General features: G+C 37.5%; 1 protein-coding gene across 3 annotated transcripts in view; it reads right to left on the bottom strand.

The window, feature by feature from the left end:
* crtc3 (CREB regulated transcription coactivator 3) overlaps positions 1-18,216 on the bottom strand; it is an 80,693-nt gene that overhangs the window by 37,654 nt on the left and 24,823 nt on the right. For all 3 annotated transcript variants that reach the window (XM_062030489.1, XM_062030490.1, XM_062030491.1), the window contains exons 3-4: positions 16,244-16,372; positions 10,260-10,321 (exon numbers count right to left, since the gene is read on the bottom strand). In XM_062030489.1, coding sequence (XP_061886473.1) covers positions 10,260-10,321; positions 16,244-16,372 — 191 coding nt within the window. The remainder of the gene's footprint in view (positions 1-10,259; positions 10,322-16,243; positions 16,373-18,216) is intronic.

Below are 18,216 nucleotides of genomic sequence, written 5' to 3'. Positions count from 1 at the left end.
CTCTATATTTTCATTGATAAATAAAATTCTGCTCGAGTATGGTGCACACTTGCAGTGATACGTTCCAACTGCTTCACCAAGTCGACTACACGCTTGGTCATATTTTTTGATAATTGTTTTCTTTAATTCAATGAATATTGTCCGCTTCTTCTTCTCAGCACTGTCCTTCACCTTCACTTTCCTTTTTCCCATGGTTGGAAAAAAAAGTTATGTTGATCTCTAGCTATAAGGTATTGCGAGCGAGTAAAAATAGATGGCTTGGTCAGATCTAAAGGAGTTCATTGTGACAGTCGCTACACCAACTAGTGGTGGGAGGCTCATAACCGAAATTTTTACTCGTAACCTAAACTTTACACTTAGCTGAGCGATAGCGCATACTCTAAAAAAACTGATAAGCTGCGCCACTTGTATTCTGAGGTATCACTACTAGTCATGGTACTTAAGCAGTTAGAACTGACTCAGTGGTTCTCACTCTGACTGCTGTTGTTGGATGACATTTGTAAATCAACATATTTAAAAATATTACTTGCCGGCACACCTACACTGTAATACATTTAGGTAGTAAGGATGGTATTGTACTTGCACACAATCTCAAAGAGGTCACAATAAGCTCACCAAGCACTTCAGTAAAAACCCAAAAGAATGGCCATAAATGAACTCCCAGAGGGAAGCAGACATTTTAAAATATCTCCTTTGAAGGACATTTTACAGTTCCATCTCCAGGGAGTTTGGTCAGATTCCACCCAAGAAACACTGCTGGTACATGAACAGAAGGCCAAAGACTTGTAAAAAAGAAGGGTGAGTGGAGGGTTCATGGGATTTGGACCATGGTTTTGACCCTTAAGGAGACACATGTTTTCAACATAAACAACTCAACACTGATAACAAGTTGTATACAACAAATACAAATTATTACACCTGCTTAACGTCAACACAGAAGCTTGGCAGTGTTGTCAGTCTTTGTAGCTAAAAAGCATCACTACTTCATCAACAGTATTTGTCCTAACATTGTCATCATACTAGAGGCCACCACACTACCTTAACAACCCTGATGTGCCCCTTCATTTAAATTTCTATATATCAGCGATCACAACAGAAGTCGTTCATGGATACCATAATGACAGATCATGTCAGTACTTTGCCATTTCATTAAACCAACTAAATATCCACACGTTATTTATCTTATTTACATGACAGAATTTAATTTCTGTCTCAACATGGTTGCGTGTTTGCAAATCTCATCTGCGATCTGTGTCACGCACAACGGGAAGAGGGATTGCATTACTTAAAGGGGCTGTGTCCATCTTGTTCACAGTTATATTTTCTAAGCAACAAATATAACAAAAACACAATTGGCGAGTTTGTTACCATTACAAGGTCTCTGCAGGTTTCAACGTGTCAAATTTAAGACTTTTCAAGACTTTTTTAAGACCATCTTGAAAATAATTTAAGATAATTTCACATCCAGACTATCGTTGAATCTCAGTAAAACTAAAATAATGCTATTTGGTAACAGTAGAAGAGAAAGTCAAACAAATAGACGGAAAATAAATTGAAAGAGTAAATGAAACCAAATTGCTAGGTATAATGATTGATGATAAATTGAACTGGAAATCTCACGTAAAAAATATACAACATAAAGTAGCAAGAAACATGTCAATAATGAATAAGGCAAAACATGTTCTAGACAAAAAATCACTTCATATTCTCTACTGCTCACTAGTGTTACCATATCTGAGTTACTGTGTAGAAATATGGGGAAATAATTACAAAAGTACACTTCATTCATTAACGGTGTTACAAAAAAGATCAGTTAGAATAATACATAATGTTGGATATAGAGAACATACAAATCCTTTATTTATTGAATCAAAGATACTGAAATTCCACAACTTAGTGAATTTCCAAACAGCTAAAATTATACACAAAGCAAACTATAACCTTCTACCCAAGAATATACAACAATTCTTCTCAAAAAAAGAGGAGAAATATAATCTTAGAGAGAAATGTAATTTAAAACATTTGTACGCACGTACAACACTTAAGACCTTCAGTATATCAGTATGTGGAATTAAATTATGGAATGGATTAAGCAAAGCAATCAAACAATGTACTAATATGATCCACTTCAAGAAACTCTTCAAACTTAAAGTGTTTACAAAGTACAAAGAAGAAGAACCATGATAAACATCCTGAATTTATTTAATTCGTCCATTCTTTCACTCTCATAATAATCTTACTTATCTCATTATATGAAATGTAACTTACTTCACCAATTATTATTTATTTATTTATTTTTATTGTGATTACTTATGGAGTATATTGTGAATAAATTGAGAACAGGAAGTGAACAAAAGTTTTAGCAACAGTTATGTAAAAGAAAAGGGGTAGGATTAAATAAGCTCTGCTTCTTCCTACTCCTTTTCGAACATGTTGAAAAGAGAAGCTGGAAATTGTGATGTATCATGTTGTATGCTTGCATGTTCGAAATAAACTCAAACTCATCCGTAAAGATAAAACATACGACAAAGTAAAATCAGAGGTCCAGAAAGAAGTTTAAGTATATGAATTCATTCACTGCTCTTTCACATTGGAAAACAAAATGGTTAAACTAACTAAATACACCAGGAGCTTCTCTAGTGTAAACTAATTGAAAGAAATATTAGCAAACATCGTAACAGCCAATTTTCAGATTTGCCATAGAAGTGTTTTGTTGCAAAAGGTGCAATGTGCTCAATATCAAGAGTTTTTATGTAACATCAACATCAGCAATGGTAGAGAAAATCCCAACATAATATTGTCTGTGAAAGGGACAGTTAGCATCTAATTTTTTCGGCTGTCAGAATTGAGCAAACCGATAAAAACATCTACAGTACTACTGTATCTGCACAAAGTTGTGAAAAACAGTGTGTGCAGACAGACTGTCTAAAAAGAAGTAAGGCCATTATGGCTTACAAGCCTCAAACAGAATTTGGATGTGAATAATGTAAATAGCATTCAAATGTGCTCAGCTCATTTTGTATCTGGTATGTATGGATAAATGTTTACCTGTTTTTGTGACTTTTTTGAAAACATATTGCTAATTTAATACACAAGAATTGGTTTTTATTTAGGCATGACAAGATGACATTCAGAAATCCCCATTGCTTTCGTCACCTCACAATAAGATTGATTGATTGATTGAAACTTTGATTAGTAGATTGCACAGTTCAGTACATATTCCGTACAATTGACCACTAAATGGTAACACCCGAATAAGTTTTTCAACTTGTTTAAGTCGGGGTCTACGTAATCAATTCATGGTAAAAGATAAGTGTAAACACTAAACAGACAACCGATTTTAATGCTGGTCGCTGCATAAACTTGGAGAAAAGATTAGGCATGAGAAGCTGACCTGAAATTATTACAACAAATAATATAACAGATTTATATATGTATATATATATTTTTTTTCTTATAGTTTTACTGCTGAGTACACTACTACCACAGAGAAATGAGCGTGTGCTTACTGTTTGTAATAGTATGATTTCACTACTAAACATCTCATTGTGATCTCCTTCGGCAATTGGCGCCACTTAACCCACATAACACTCCTTTGGGGGGTGGTTACGTTTATCTTTGTAAAGTTGTGCAAGAGTTTGTGGCGTTTCAGCATCTTTTGACACAGACTTAACCAGAATTTTTGACTTTTACATAATCATTCCATTCACTTTCACCGCCATGTTTACAAACGCTTCCCTCCTGATGGCTGCACATCTGGGTACTAAACACTTTATACGTTTCCATCCACCGGGTTCAACCAAGAAATTAAATTGATCATTCAGGAGACACAAATCGTTGAAGAAGATCTTAAGATCTTACCCATCTTATACACATAATTTGGCTTTGCTGTGGGCTTTTGTTAAGTTTTCTCCACTGCTATGCTAACTAAGCTGTCAATACACAGCTGCACGCGCACAGCAAAAGCCAGTGGTATTTGATAAATTCTGACCGGGCAGCACAGTTAGTTCCGCTGTGCAGTTACGTTATAGCGTCCTCAAAAATCGAAACATTTCAAAGTGAGACTGAAGTTGATGCATGTTTTAAATAAAAGTAACGTCAATAGATTTTTAAGACTTTTCAAAATCGTATTTAAGACCTTTTATGAGATTTTAGGAGAATTTTAGACATTTTAAGGCCTTAAATTCAAATGACTGGATTTAAAACTTTTTTTTAGAATTTTTTAAAGACCCCGCAGATACCTTGCATTAGTGGTTCACAATTACTAAGCTTATGTCATTAATTATTAAAATTACCAGCCCGGATAAATTGATTGGTATTTACGGCAGTCATCCACCCTGTTTCGTCCACACATACGCGCACGGAGGGAGCGAGTGCACACATACAAAAGCAGCCCAAAAGAACAGGGTCGTAACTAGGTTTTGACAAATACCGAGGTTTAACAGTGGTGGTTCAAGAGGAGTTTTGAAAGGCTGAAATCATGTGTATCTCAGCACCACATAAATGACATTGCCTTGAGCAACACAATGCATTTACAGAATAACAAAAGTTTTAATTGAGGTAGAACTATCACGTGTTATATTATCTAACATCTTTGACATTCAGCATGATTTTGTAACAGTCCACTTTTTTATTATTATGCTAAGGTTTATAATAAGGGTAGGAACAACAACATGCACACAGATCATCACAATAAGCAACATATGTTGGTCTTTAAAAGTGAAGGAGTAAAATACACTCATTGCATAAGCGTTTTGCTCAATAAAGTTTTTTGTGGCAAGTCAACAAACATTTTATAATGTATCAAATATCTGATTAAGTGTGTAGTATTTTGTTGGTTGCACTTCTTCCTGAGGGAGTTTTTCTGAAAACATGGGTGATGTAATGCTCATGTGTTGAGCAACTGTTAGGATAGGATCACTGTCCAAAAACTTTATCAAGCTGCCCTTACATTAGAGCTTTTCAAAATATTTTTAATAAAGTGCTGATATGTTGTGCTTCGTAGGCGGGGAACATACAAAGCCACAATTGAGGGGGAGGGAGCAGTATTACATACTGTGACAACAATCTGCTGCAGGTCGGTGCAGGAAGCCACGTTTGATCTGCATTTATTTGAAAAGGTTAGTCCCAATCATATGGTATAATATTAGTAATGGTATAATCACAGTATAATACATTCAAATGAAGAGAGGGAGAGCTACTATATCGGATTGATTTTCAGAAGATTTTAGAAAAATGTTTTAAAAGCCATATACAGTCGTGGTCAAAAGTTTACATATACTTGTAAAGGACATAATGTCATGGCTGTCTTTAGTTTCCAATCATTTCTACAACTCTTATTTTTTTGTGATAGAGTGATTGGAGCACATACTTGTTTGTCACAAAAAACATTCATGAAGTTTGGTTCTTTTATGAATTTATTATGAGTCTACTGAATATGTGACCAAATCTGCTGGGTCAAAAGTATACATACAGCAATGTTAATATTTGGTTACATGTCCCTTGGCAAGTTTCACTGCAATAAGGTGCTTTTGGTAGCCATCCACAAGCTTTTGGTTGAATTTTTCACCACTCCTCTTGACAAAATTGGTGCAGTTCAGCTAAATTTGTTGGTTTTCTGACATGGACTTGTTTCTTCAGCATTGTCCACATGTGTAAGTCAGGACTATGGGAAGGCCATTCTAAAACCTTAATTCGAGCCATTCCTTTACCACTTTTGACGTGTGTTTGAGGTCAATGTCATGTTGGAACACCGAACTGTGCCCATGACCCAACCTCCGGGCTGATGATTTTAGGTTGTCCTGAATAATTTGGAGGTAATCCTCCTTTTTCATTGTCCCATTTACTCTCTGTAAAGCACCAGTTCCATTGGCAGCAAAACAGGCCCAGAGCATAATACTACCACAACCATGCTTGACGGTAGGTCTGGTGTTCCTGGAATTAAAGCCCTCACCTTTTCTCCTCCAAACATATTGCTGGGTATTGTGGCCAAACAGCTCAATTTTTGTTTCATCTGACCACAGAACTTTCCAATGGAAGGTTTTATATTTGTCGTTGTGATCAGCAGCAAACTTTAGACAAGCCTTAAGGTGTCGCTTCTGGAGCAAGGGCTTGCATGGTAGCCTCTCAGTCCACAGCTATGCAAAACACACTTGACTGTGGACACTGACACCTGTGTTCCAGCAGTTTCCAAGTCATTACAGAGCTGCTTTTTGGTGGTTCTCGGTTGACTCTTGATCATCCTTACCAATTGTCTCCCAGCAGCAGGTGATAGCTTGCGTTTTCTTCCTGATCGTGGCAGTGACAAAACTGTGCCATGCACTTTATACTTAGGAACAGTTGTCTGCACAGTTGCTCTTGGGACCTTAAGCTGCTTTGAAATGGCTCCAAGTGACTTTCCTGACTTGTTCAAGTCAATGATTCATTTTTTCGGATCTGTGCTGAGTTCCTTTGACTTTCCCATTGTCGCGTTTGTAACCGAGTCTAATGACTGCATCACATGAGCCCTATTTAAATGGGCTCAGAGAACAACAAGGTGTCGTCAATCATAATCACTCACATGAAGTTAAGAGCCCATGCCATGAAGCTAATTTGATTTGATTGTAATTTTTCTACATCACCAAAATTGATAATGTATGTTGTAACAAACACACCCAAGTTCTCTGGGTGTCGTTGCCACTACGCAAATTAAGGAGTCACGGGTGGGACCTGATATTCAGCTGGGAACGACTAAAACAGTAAATAAACACAAGACATATATATATACTATTAGCCACAACACAACCAGGCTTATATTTAATATGCCACAAATTAATCCCGCATAACAAACACCTCCCCCCTCCCGTCCATATAACCCGCCAATACAACTCAAACACCTGCACAACACAATACACTCAATCCCACAGCCCAAAGTGCAGTTCACCTACCCAAGGTTAATACAGCACATATATTTCCCCGAAGTCCCCAAAGTTACGTACGTGACATGCACATAGCTGCACGCACGTACGGGCAAGCGATCAAATGTTTGGAAGCCGCAGCGTACTCACAGTACAGCGTCTGCGCATCCAACTCAAAGTCCTCCTGGTAAGAGTCTCTGTTGTCCCAGTTCTCCACAGGCCAATGGTAAGTCCACAAAAACAGTCAAAAAATTAGGATCCTTCCATGCAGTGGCTCCGTGGCAAAAAGGTGCTCCAGGCGGTGTGTGACGTCAATTTCCGCTTCCCCCCGGTCTGATAGCACCGGATGCCTTTTATATCCCCACATTCTATTACGTTACATTTGTAATATTAGCATGATTATTTTATACGCCTGTAACAGTTCATAATATTAGGTAAATGGATGACATAATAAGTATATATATACTTATTTTCCCAGCTGAGCACAAGTTAATTGTGACTGGCAATATTTATTATATATATACACCTCGATGGACCCCTATGGCCATTACAATGTGGCTGTATGTATACTTTTGACCCAGCAGATTTGGTCACATTTTCAGTAGACCCATAATAAATTCATAAAAGAACCAAACTTCATGAATGTTTTTTGTGACAAACAGGTATGTGCTCCAATCACTCTTTCACAAAAAAATAAGAGCTGTAGAAATGAATGAAAACTCAAGACAGCCATGACATTATGTTCTGCATTATGCAAGCTCCCATCCCTCCAGGACCTGTTCTCCTCCAGGACCAGCGTGTGGGTCGGATCACAGCTGACTCTTCTCACCCTGGACACAAACTATTCTCCCCTCTCCCCTCAGGCAGGAGACTACGGTCCATCCAGACCCACACTTCCCGCCACCTGAACAGTTTTTTCCCCTCGGCCATCAGACACATGGACAATAACAAGATCTGATAGCTCAGTTACAGCTCTTTTTATTACCAAATCTGTGTTATATGTGTTTTATGTTGCACGATTGCACCAAGAAAAATCCCTAGTTTATGAACCCGTTCTCAAACAATGGCAATAAAAACTATTCTGATTCTGATTTACAAGTGTGAGTAAACTTTTGACCACGACTGTATCCTTCTTTGTCAAGTTTGTTGTTTATTGTCAGAATCATATACAATCCCTTTACAAAGTTGACGTTGTGTCATGTCTTATCTGATTTTAACTTGAGACAGAATTAAGATGTTTACACGAGACAGTAAGAACTGATGCTGGGACTGCTGATTTACTCTGCATGGTCATTAGCATAGCTGCCAACATTTGGTGTTCGCACTGCTTATGGTTTATATATATATATATATATATATATATATATATATATATATATATATATATATATATATACACGTTTGTAACTGCATTACAATTCTTAAAATTTAAGCTACAGACCATGACCACTCAGATTTCTGACAGAATCTTAATGTTTTTAATAATTATAATAATATGCACTTATAATGCACACTTATTAATTTGATATAAAACGGATTGCGTATGGAAGTTTTACAATTAATTTTATACATGTTTTCTAAATACAAAAGTCAATGTTGTAATAAAAAGTACCTAGATAAATCAGTTTATATTAAAAAAACAAAACATGATAAAATACAAACAATAACATCAAGATATACATAACGCTAGTTTTAAGAGCTATTTAACTATTCAACAACTGTTATGGGGGTCATATTTTTTTAGAAAGCTGAAGACCAAGTGGCTTTATTTGTACCTTAATTTTTTTATTTATTTTTTTACACATTATGTAAGGTTTCCATGTTTTTAGCAAATCTTTTATGATAATCAAAGATCCTTTAAATGTCAAGAACGCTCTGCTATTTTTGAGAACCCACTTGAAAAAAAACCCCACTAGTCATAGATCTCTTCTATGACAGGTACCGGTATGTAAAAATCTACTGTGAACCTCATGACATACTGTAAAAAGAAAAAAAAACGATACAAACAAAGATGTTCTATGGAGTGTGCTGCTGTGTTAGCAAGTACATTTTAACCACTATTCAACTAGTAGTTAAATAGTTATGCGTGGTGTACCTTGAAAAGCTCTGGATCTGCATTGTCTAGCTCCTAGCTTTCGTGGTGTCTTTGTGCTTGTCAAAGCTTAGGTGCTTGATAGGTTGCTAGCGAATGATGCTTACACTAGCCAGCTCTACTCTGTGCATGGTACACACTACGGCAAAATAGAGAGTCAACCATCTTTTTTTTCCCGGGCTGTCTTCAATTCTGCTTTGATAGCAAGCTTACAGTAATATTACACATTCACACAATATTTATTATTTTTACAATTAGGTTGACAAAGTATTATAAAACCTCACAAAAACAACACAAATCAGCAGATTTTTAATTGAGTCTGGGTGTCAGTTGATTTTTGCAATTTCCAGAAGTTGGCAACTATGTGTTAGGGGTAAACATTAAAATATGTCACTCGTCAATGACAAAGATATAGGCGTGCACTAATATGTCACATTTGTTGCTTCTTCGCAGAGCAAAGGGCTGTTGTTGCCTGTGTAAATGATAATATGCTTGACAAAGCTGCCGCCGCAAAGAGATACTTTATAGCAAAAACTCAAATTCTCAACCCACATAAAGTAGATCATTAAAAATACACTTTTGGAGCAAACAAACGCTCCAGTGTTGTTCTCAGGCTCTTAGCACTTTGAGTGAAAAATCGCTAATCAAAAAACATAACAGAATAAACCTTAAACCTTTGTCTACAACTAAGAGATCATGTGCTCCGAGTCACATGGTTCAAGTAGAAACACCTAAACGGAGAACCTTGAAGTTTGATTGTTGTGGAGGACGTTTGTGAGCCAACCTGTTTTGCAGCATCAACAAAAACAAGAGGGTGTGGGCCTTATTCATGTCTCCAGTACAAGCTATTACATTGCGCTCAACACTGAGCCTGTTGAATGTCTGTGTTGGTAACTGGCACCCAGCCAAGCAAGCATACAAAACTCAAAAAAAAATGTAAGTCAGTGGGGAGGAACTTGGATCAGCTTTTTTAGAACTGAGTCTTAATTCACTCTCTTGCAAACACCAAGGCAAAGTTGCAGTACCTACACGGACTGTTCTACATTGGCCATGGTTAGAAAAAGACTACAACAGTATACCAGCAAGTCTATTTTCTTAAAGGTTTTTTTTCCTGCTCATCTGAACAACCCAAAGAGTATTTGTTTCATGACAACAGAAAAATCCCAAAACAGCAAGAGAAGTGCTGCTGGGTATGACCTTTAATATCAAAAGGCTGACCAACGCCTTTGTGTGATAGAACCCCCCCACAACCCCACAATTGCAACACTCACCTTCTCCAGCTGTTGTCCGGAGGAGGGGAGAGGTATACTGTTCCATACGGAGAGCTCTCTATGTGAGTTTGGTCAAGGACAAATTTTGGCAGAATACACAAACACATCATCGTAACATAGCTGTAGACCAAAACATTGTATAATCTTAAATATACAAATGCACTAAATGTTTATGTTCATTAAATGAGTAGGACTGCAGAATATTCTGTATTTTTTTTTAAAAATATTTCTGCTTTTAGTTTGTAATGCACTTTGGGGCAGTAGTGACTGTTTTAAAATTGTGCTATATAAATAAATAAACCTCGACTCCAAAACAGACGGACAAATGAATATGTTCGAAACACATTATATTTAGGATTTTGATTGACAACATCAAAAAATTGTTGCACCCTTACTAGTTACTGTGATTTCAAAAATAATTTATCGGTTTTCATGAGGAAAATGGGCTGCATCGTTGGGACGCATAGAGAGTGGGTTTCCTGTGCACTTTCAGATTTGTAATGTGTCAGGAATGCAGGACGTGTACCTAGCAACATTACTACACTGCAGTACATTCTATTGTATTGTTTTTCATAGAACATGTTTATGTACACGTTTGTTTTAGCTGTCTAAAAAGCATGTTGCATGTTAAAATTGTAGTGTTTTTTCGAAGGGGTGGGGAGCACTGATTAAATACATTTTAAATTAATTTAAATGGGGGATGTTTATTTAAGATACTAGTGTTTTGAGTAACTAGCTCAGTCATAGAACACTAGTAAGTTGAGGTAGTAGTGTACAGTATTTGAGAATAGCCAGTGTATAGAAGTGTAGATTTACCGTCACTCAGCACACAGCCGTTATTGTCTAAATAACTGGCAAAAAAAGTGAATAGCAAGACAATTGTGTCTTGCCTACAGTAAAACACTGTGGCGGCAGAGTCATGGTGAGGGGCTGCATGAGTGCTGTCGCCACTGGAAAACTGTGGTTCGTTGAGGGGACCTTCAATTCCAACATGTACTGTAATGTCCATTCTAAAGCAGATCATGATTCTATCCCTTGTAAATCAACCCCCAACACGACAACTGCGTGGCTGAGGAAGCTGAAAGTGATGCAATGAGTTATGTCGCTTCCAGACGTGAACCCGATTGAGCACTGGTGGGGCATACTGAAGTAAAAGGTGAAGGAGCACAAGTTGTCTAACATTTAACCAGCTGTGTGATGTCATTCGTAACCAAAATTATTAGGCAGTGTTAAATAACAATGGTACTCAGAAAATATTGACACTTTGGCCACAATCTGGACACGTTTACTGTTCACTTTGTTTACCAGGTACTCAAGACAATTATTTTCAGGGGACAGTAAATCTATTCTGCTTTCCAAGCTTTACACTGACTACTCTCAGTTATATCCTCATATAATTTCAATAGCATGATCCCTTGAGGAGACAATATATGTTTTCTAAAATATGAGGTCTGTACTCACTTTTGTGAGCTTCTGTATCCAATACCTACTGTGGACACAAAGACCAAAATATTTTTTGATAAATGACCAAAAAAATAAACAGAAAGAACAATCTTTGCAGCTCCTCCACTTGGAAAAAATCAGAGACAATAATTTAGTCAATCTTGTTGTTTGACTTACAGTGCATCTGGAAAGTATTCGCAGCCCTTTAACTTTTTCCACATTTTGTTTTATTACAGCCTTATTCCAAAATGGAATAAATGAAATATTGTCCTTAAAATTCTACACAATACCCACTAATGACAATGTGAACATTTAAAAAAAAACGTTTTGACATTTTTGCGAATTTAAGAAATATAAAAAACTTCAATGTACATCATATCATTTGCCATGAAGCTCAAAATTGAGCTAAGGAGCATCCTGTTTGAACGGATCATTCTTGAGTTCCTACAGCTTATTTGGAGTCCGCCGGTGATAAATTCAGTTGGTTGGACATGATTTGGAAAGGCACACATCTGTCTATATATAAAGTCCCACACTTGACAGCCAACCAAGCATTAGATGGACAGAATTGTCTGTGGACCTCCCAAAAGGATTGCTTCGAGGCACACATCTGGAGAAGAGTATACAAAAATATCTGCTGCCTTGACGGTCCCAATGAGCACAGTGGCCTCCATCATCTGTAAATGGAGGACGTTTGGAACTACCAGGACTACTCCTAGAGCTTGCTGGCTGTCAAAACTTAACGATCAGGAGAGAAGGGTCCTAGTCAGGGAGGAGATCAAGAACCCGATGGTCACTCTGTCAGAGCTACAACATTCCTCTGTGGAGAGAGGAGAACCTTACAGAAGGACAACAATGAGAAACATTCTCTCGTCTTGATGACACAGAGATTGAACTATTTGGCGGGAATACTAGGCATCATGTTTGGAGGACACCAGGGACCGCTCATCACCAGGCCACCAGCATACCTACAGTGAAGCATGGTGGTGGTATCATCAAGCTGTGGGGATGTTTTTCAGCAGGAGGAAAGTTAAAGTTAAAGTACCAATGATTGTCACACACACACTAGGTGTGGTGAGATTATCCTCTGCGTTTGACCCATCACCCTCACCCCCTGGGAGGTGAGGGGAGCAGTGAGCAGCAGCGGTAGCCATGCCCGGGAATAATTTTTGGTGATTTAACCCCCAATTCCAACCCTTGATGCTGAGTGCCATGCAGGGAGGTAATGGGTCCCATTTTTATAGTCTTTGGTATGACTCCGCCGGGGTTTGAACTTACGACCTACTGATCTCAGGGCGGACACTCTAACCACTAGAACACTGAGCAGGTCAGTGGCCTGGGAGAACTGGGAGACTAGTGAGGATAGGGGGAAAAAATTAATGCAGCAATGCCAAGACATTCTGGATGAAAACTTGCCTCAGAGCGCTCTTAAAGTCAGACTGGAAGACGGTTCATCTTGTAGCAGGACTATGACCCTAAGCACACAGCCAAGCCATCAAAAAATAATTTCAGGACAATTCTGGAACTTTCCTTGAGTCAGAGCCCAGACTTGAATCCATCTCTGGAGGGATCTGAAAATGGCTGCGCACCGACGCTTCCCATCCAACCTGATGGAGCTTGAAAGGTGCTGCAAAGAGAACTGGGCGAAACTACCCAAAGAAAGGTGCGCCAAGCTTGTGGCATCGTATTCAAATACTTGAGGCTTTAAATTCTGCCAGAGGCGCAGCAACAAAGTTTAAAGCAAAAGCTTTGAATACTTATGTACACATGATTTCTTAGTTTGTTTGTTTTTTTAAACATTTCAAAAAGCTCTAAAAAAAAAATTAAAATTAAATGGGGCTAAAATTTGGTGTGTAAAATATGGTGTGTAAAATTTTGATGACAATAATGAATTTTTTCCATTTTGGAATAAAGCTGTAACATAAAGTGTGGAGCAAATGAAGCGCTGGTAATACTCTCCGGATGCACTGTACGTGTTCTTATAGGGTCAACTCCCATCTGTTATGTACTTTGACAAGTTGTGAGGCCTGTCGGCTACCCTGTCTTTATACCATAGAAATAAAAGGATGTAATACACAAACACAATGGTTCTTCCACATTTTTCAGTTGAAGACCCACTTCAAAAAGAGACACACTTTCACACAACTTCCCAAAACTGGAAGAAATTTACAAGTATCTGCCTTTTGCCCCAGTGGACTATATAATAGGGGTATGGTGAAAAATCGATTCGAATTCAAATCGCGATTCTCACGTTGTGCGATTCAGAATCGATTCTCATTTTTAAAAAATCGATTTTTTAAATTTTCTTTTTTTTCTTTTTTAAATTAATCAATCCAACAAAACAATACACAGCAATACCATAACAATGCAATCCAATTCCAAAACCAAACCCGACCCAGCAACACTCAGAACAGCAATAAACAGAGCAATTGAGGGGAGACACAAACACGACACAGAGCAAACCAAAAGTAGTGAAACAAAAATTAATATTATCAACAACAGTATCAATATTAGTAACAATTTCAACATAGCAGTGATTAAAAATCCCTCATTGATTATCATTAGACATTTATAAAAAAAAAAAGAACAATAGTGTCACAGTGTCTTACACTTGCATCGCATCTCATAAGCTTGACAACACACTGTGTCCAATATTTTCACAAAGATAACATAAGTCATATTTTTGGTTCATTTAATAGTTAAATCAAATTTACATTATTGCAATCAGTTGATAAAACATTGTCCTTTACAATTATAAAAGCTTTTTACAAAAATCTACTACTCTGCTTGCTCAGCAGACTGGGGTAGATCCTGCTGAAATCCTATGTATTGAATGAATAGAGAATCGTTTTGAATCGGGAAAATATCGTTTTTGAATCGAGAATCGCGTTGAATTGAAAAAAATCGATTTTGAATCGAATCGTGACCCTAAGAATCGATATTGAATCGAATCGTGGGACACCCAAAGATTCGCAGCCCTACTTTTATTTCAATGCAACATGTAGTTAGGGCTTCAATGAAAAATGGAACCTTGTTGTAAAGATATTCAGCAAGTTTAATAACTTCCTGAAATCTGATTAGTGAAAATCACTTCTTGTTAGGAAACAAAGTGAGATCTGATCTGGTTAAGCACAAAGAAGTACCCTGTATTATTGTTCAGCTTCCCCTGTTTACATTCGAGCTCTCATCCTAAACATAACTCCAGTCAAAGGAGTAAAAATGATCACTTTGTGTTGTCATTTGGTTCACTCGTAAGGTTTTTGGAAGCCGGAACGACTTTGATCAAAGCGGAAAGACAATCCTTTCACAGTGCAAACATCACATTTATTATACTTTTAACATTGTCTCTAAATATGAAGGAAACTACTATTGAACATTGCATATAAGTCAGGAATTAAAAGCTGTTATGAGGTAAAGTATTTTACACCTATCACATGAAACATTGGACAGGCCATTAAATCATTGCTCAAGAGGCAGTAAATAAACACTCACCCTCGTTCAAATGGGGGCGTACTGTTGGTTTAGTGTGCAATGTATGTTACATGCAAATGTAACATATTGGGTGTGAATCCATAAAGCAATCTCTAGAGATTTTCACTTGTCTGTGGCAACCAGTTTGCAGAGAAATAGATGCCCAGTATTAGCTGAACGACAACCTTCACTATCAACAGAGCCATTTTGCTCAGAAAACATATCATATCTTATAAAGTTTATAAAAGTTGTAGTTTGAAAAAAATATTACTGGCAAAGGAATCTGTCTAAGCAGAATTAAACCCTCTACTTTCTTCTGACATGTTTTTCTTACAGCAGAGGTCGCACACTCAAGAACCAAACATCTCTCTTAGACGTTTCACAGTACACACCCTCCCTTTTGCTTGCCTTGCTCGTGCTTATCTAATCCCCATTCATATTCACGACCTCACAGATGATCGGAAATAGTAAATCTCTACAAAAATTAACATTTCCCACACACCAAACAAGGTGCCATGAAAAATGTAGGCACTTTTCCTCTACAAACGCAACTTTTGAGTTGTGTAGTAATACTTGAGCCTTCATATGTAATTACATCAACTGTTGATATATTAGATGCAATTCAAACTTCAAAAACAGCAACATTTTCATGATACTGATTTAGGATTAAGATTTCACACTATTTACGTTATGGTACAAACAGGTCCTTCTATCCATCCCAACAATGAAACAAGCCAAGTCTGCAGCTTCTTCAAGAGAAAAATCTCCCCACCCTTGAACAGAACTCTTATTCACATGTAACTTGACTGCAGAGAACCTTATACAGTCAATGTCATTCAAGCATAAATCTTGCTGACCATCTCTGCATTGCTTCAATTAACATGATGACTAATTCTGTTTAGAGGCTACACCCGCCTACATTTATGTAGACTCTCTTAGGACTGCAGCACATACCTCCATTTGAGAAATATGCTTAGGTAAAGCCAATTTCCACATAGCACAACAGCATGTGATAAAGACAAAACATTAAAATATCAGACTGTTAAAGCCTTATTAGTATGGTAGGATATCTGCCGCCCATGCTTGTCAATGGGTCTGCGATGGGGAGCGTTGATGCGGTTGCGTTCTCTGTGCACTCTCTCAACCAGCCCATGGTGGCGAGTACCTCGAATGGAATCCAGTCCCGCTGGAAAGCCACCCTGCAAACAAACATTCAAATATAATACACATAACTATTTTTCTCACATCAATGTAGCAAGCATTGCCCTTATCATTTACATTTTGAATACACTGGCACCTTGGTTTTTGTAAGCCCCCCTTTTTGTGTTTTTTGGAGTTTGATAACATTTTTCGTACACTGTCTAGGTCAGAGGTGGGCAAACTTTCTGGCTCAGGTGCCACATTGGCTTGTGAAATTTGACAGACGGACCGGGCGAGCACATGATGCATTTCAAAGCATATCATATCTGTTGGCACTAAGAGTAGGCTTCTCAAACATGAGCTATTTTAATCATAATACATCTACTTTCAACAATATCATATCACCAAAGAAACATACAAATGGTAATAAAGGGTTAACACTTACGTTCTCTTTTAGTGGTAGCGGTGTTGTTGATCACCAATTTTTGAAAATGCATTGAAGTCTACTATCAGTTTTGTTGTTGCACATCTCAAAACAGATCTTTGCTCAATTCCATTGATCTATCCATTTTCTACCGCTTGTCCCTTTAGAGGTTGCGGGGGGTGCTGGAGCCTATCTCAGCTGCATTTTGTTTTAATATTTGGCGGGCCGCATTAAAGGGACAAACGGGCCTGATGTGGCCAGCGGGCCGTAGTTTGCCCACCTCTGGTCTAGGTCATGGGTGTCAAACTAATTTTAGCTCAAGGGCCACATGGAGGAAAATCTCTACACAAGTGGGCCGGACTTGTACAATCATGGCATGATAACGTAAAAATAAAGACCATATTATATTGTTTTCTTTGTTTTACTTTGGCAAAAAATAGAACAAACACATTCTGAAAATGTACACCTCACAAATAATTCTCTTGACTTCAAGAGTATTAGACTTCACTTCAAGTTAGTTGAAAATTCAGTGGAAAAAAAATGATTTAGTTTCAAAAACACAATGAAGAACACAATAAACTTAGACTTTGTCTCAGTGTATCTACAAATCCTTCAAACTAAGTCACAGCCTGTCTGGGATTGAAAAGATTAAATAATAAAGAGATAAAAACTCTTATAGGTCTTAATTACCTAATGTGTGATATCCACGTATTAATCCTGTGCTAGTTCAACAAACCCTACAAACAGCGGTAAAAACTATTCCTGAGGTCTGAGTTACACTCGGTGTTTAATTTTCTCTTTTTCAACAGAAACATTTTGTTAATTTTCTCTTTTTCAACAGAAACATTTTGGGGCAATTGGGTACAAAATAACGACACAATCGAAGCAGAGGACTTAAAACGGCAGGTTTTACATTTCATTTTAATCAAGGTAAAAGAACCGCAGCCACGCTTTACTGTGTACCTCTTGCTTGGCCTCGGTATAAACCATTTGCTTGCCTAACAGAATTGCTATTGCGCCATGCAGTGGACACATTTAAAACAGCAGTTTCTTTCATGAAAAAACAGCTAATCTTTATACTTAGCAAACTCATCTCGCGGGCCAGATAAACCTGTTGACATCGGTGGTCTAGGTAATTGTACATCCAAAAATTTGACAAATTAGTCTCATTGTCATTCTGCAGGATGTATTTCCCAAACAAAGGCTACGTACACACTGCAGGGTAGTATGTCCAGTTCGGATTTTTTTGTCAAATGCGATTTTTTTATGTAGTCATTCACATTATAAAAAGTTTGATTTCTCATGTGAACGCTAACTGATCCACATGCAGAAATTACGTTAGGCCTGGGCCGATAACAAATTTTGCTGACGATATATTGACCCAAATTATTGCCGATAAACGATATTATTGTCAACATTATTTTAAAACCAAATTAACCACTGATGTAATGATAATACATAATAATAATAATAATAATA

The sequence above is a fragment of the Entelurus aequoreus genome, linkage group LG02 (assembly GCF_033978785.1).
Source record: "Entelurus aequoreus isolate RoL-2023_Sb linkage group LG02, RoL_Eaeq_v1.1, whole genome shotgun sequence".
NCBI classification, from domain to species: Eukaryota; Metazoa; Chordata; class Actinopteri; order Syngnathiformes; family Syngnathidae; genus Entelurus; species Entelurus aequoreus.
This window is presented reverse-complemented; position numbering and strand designations above follow the sequence as displayed.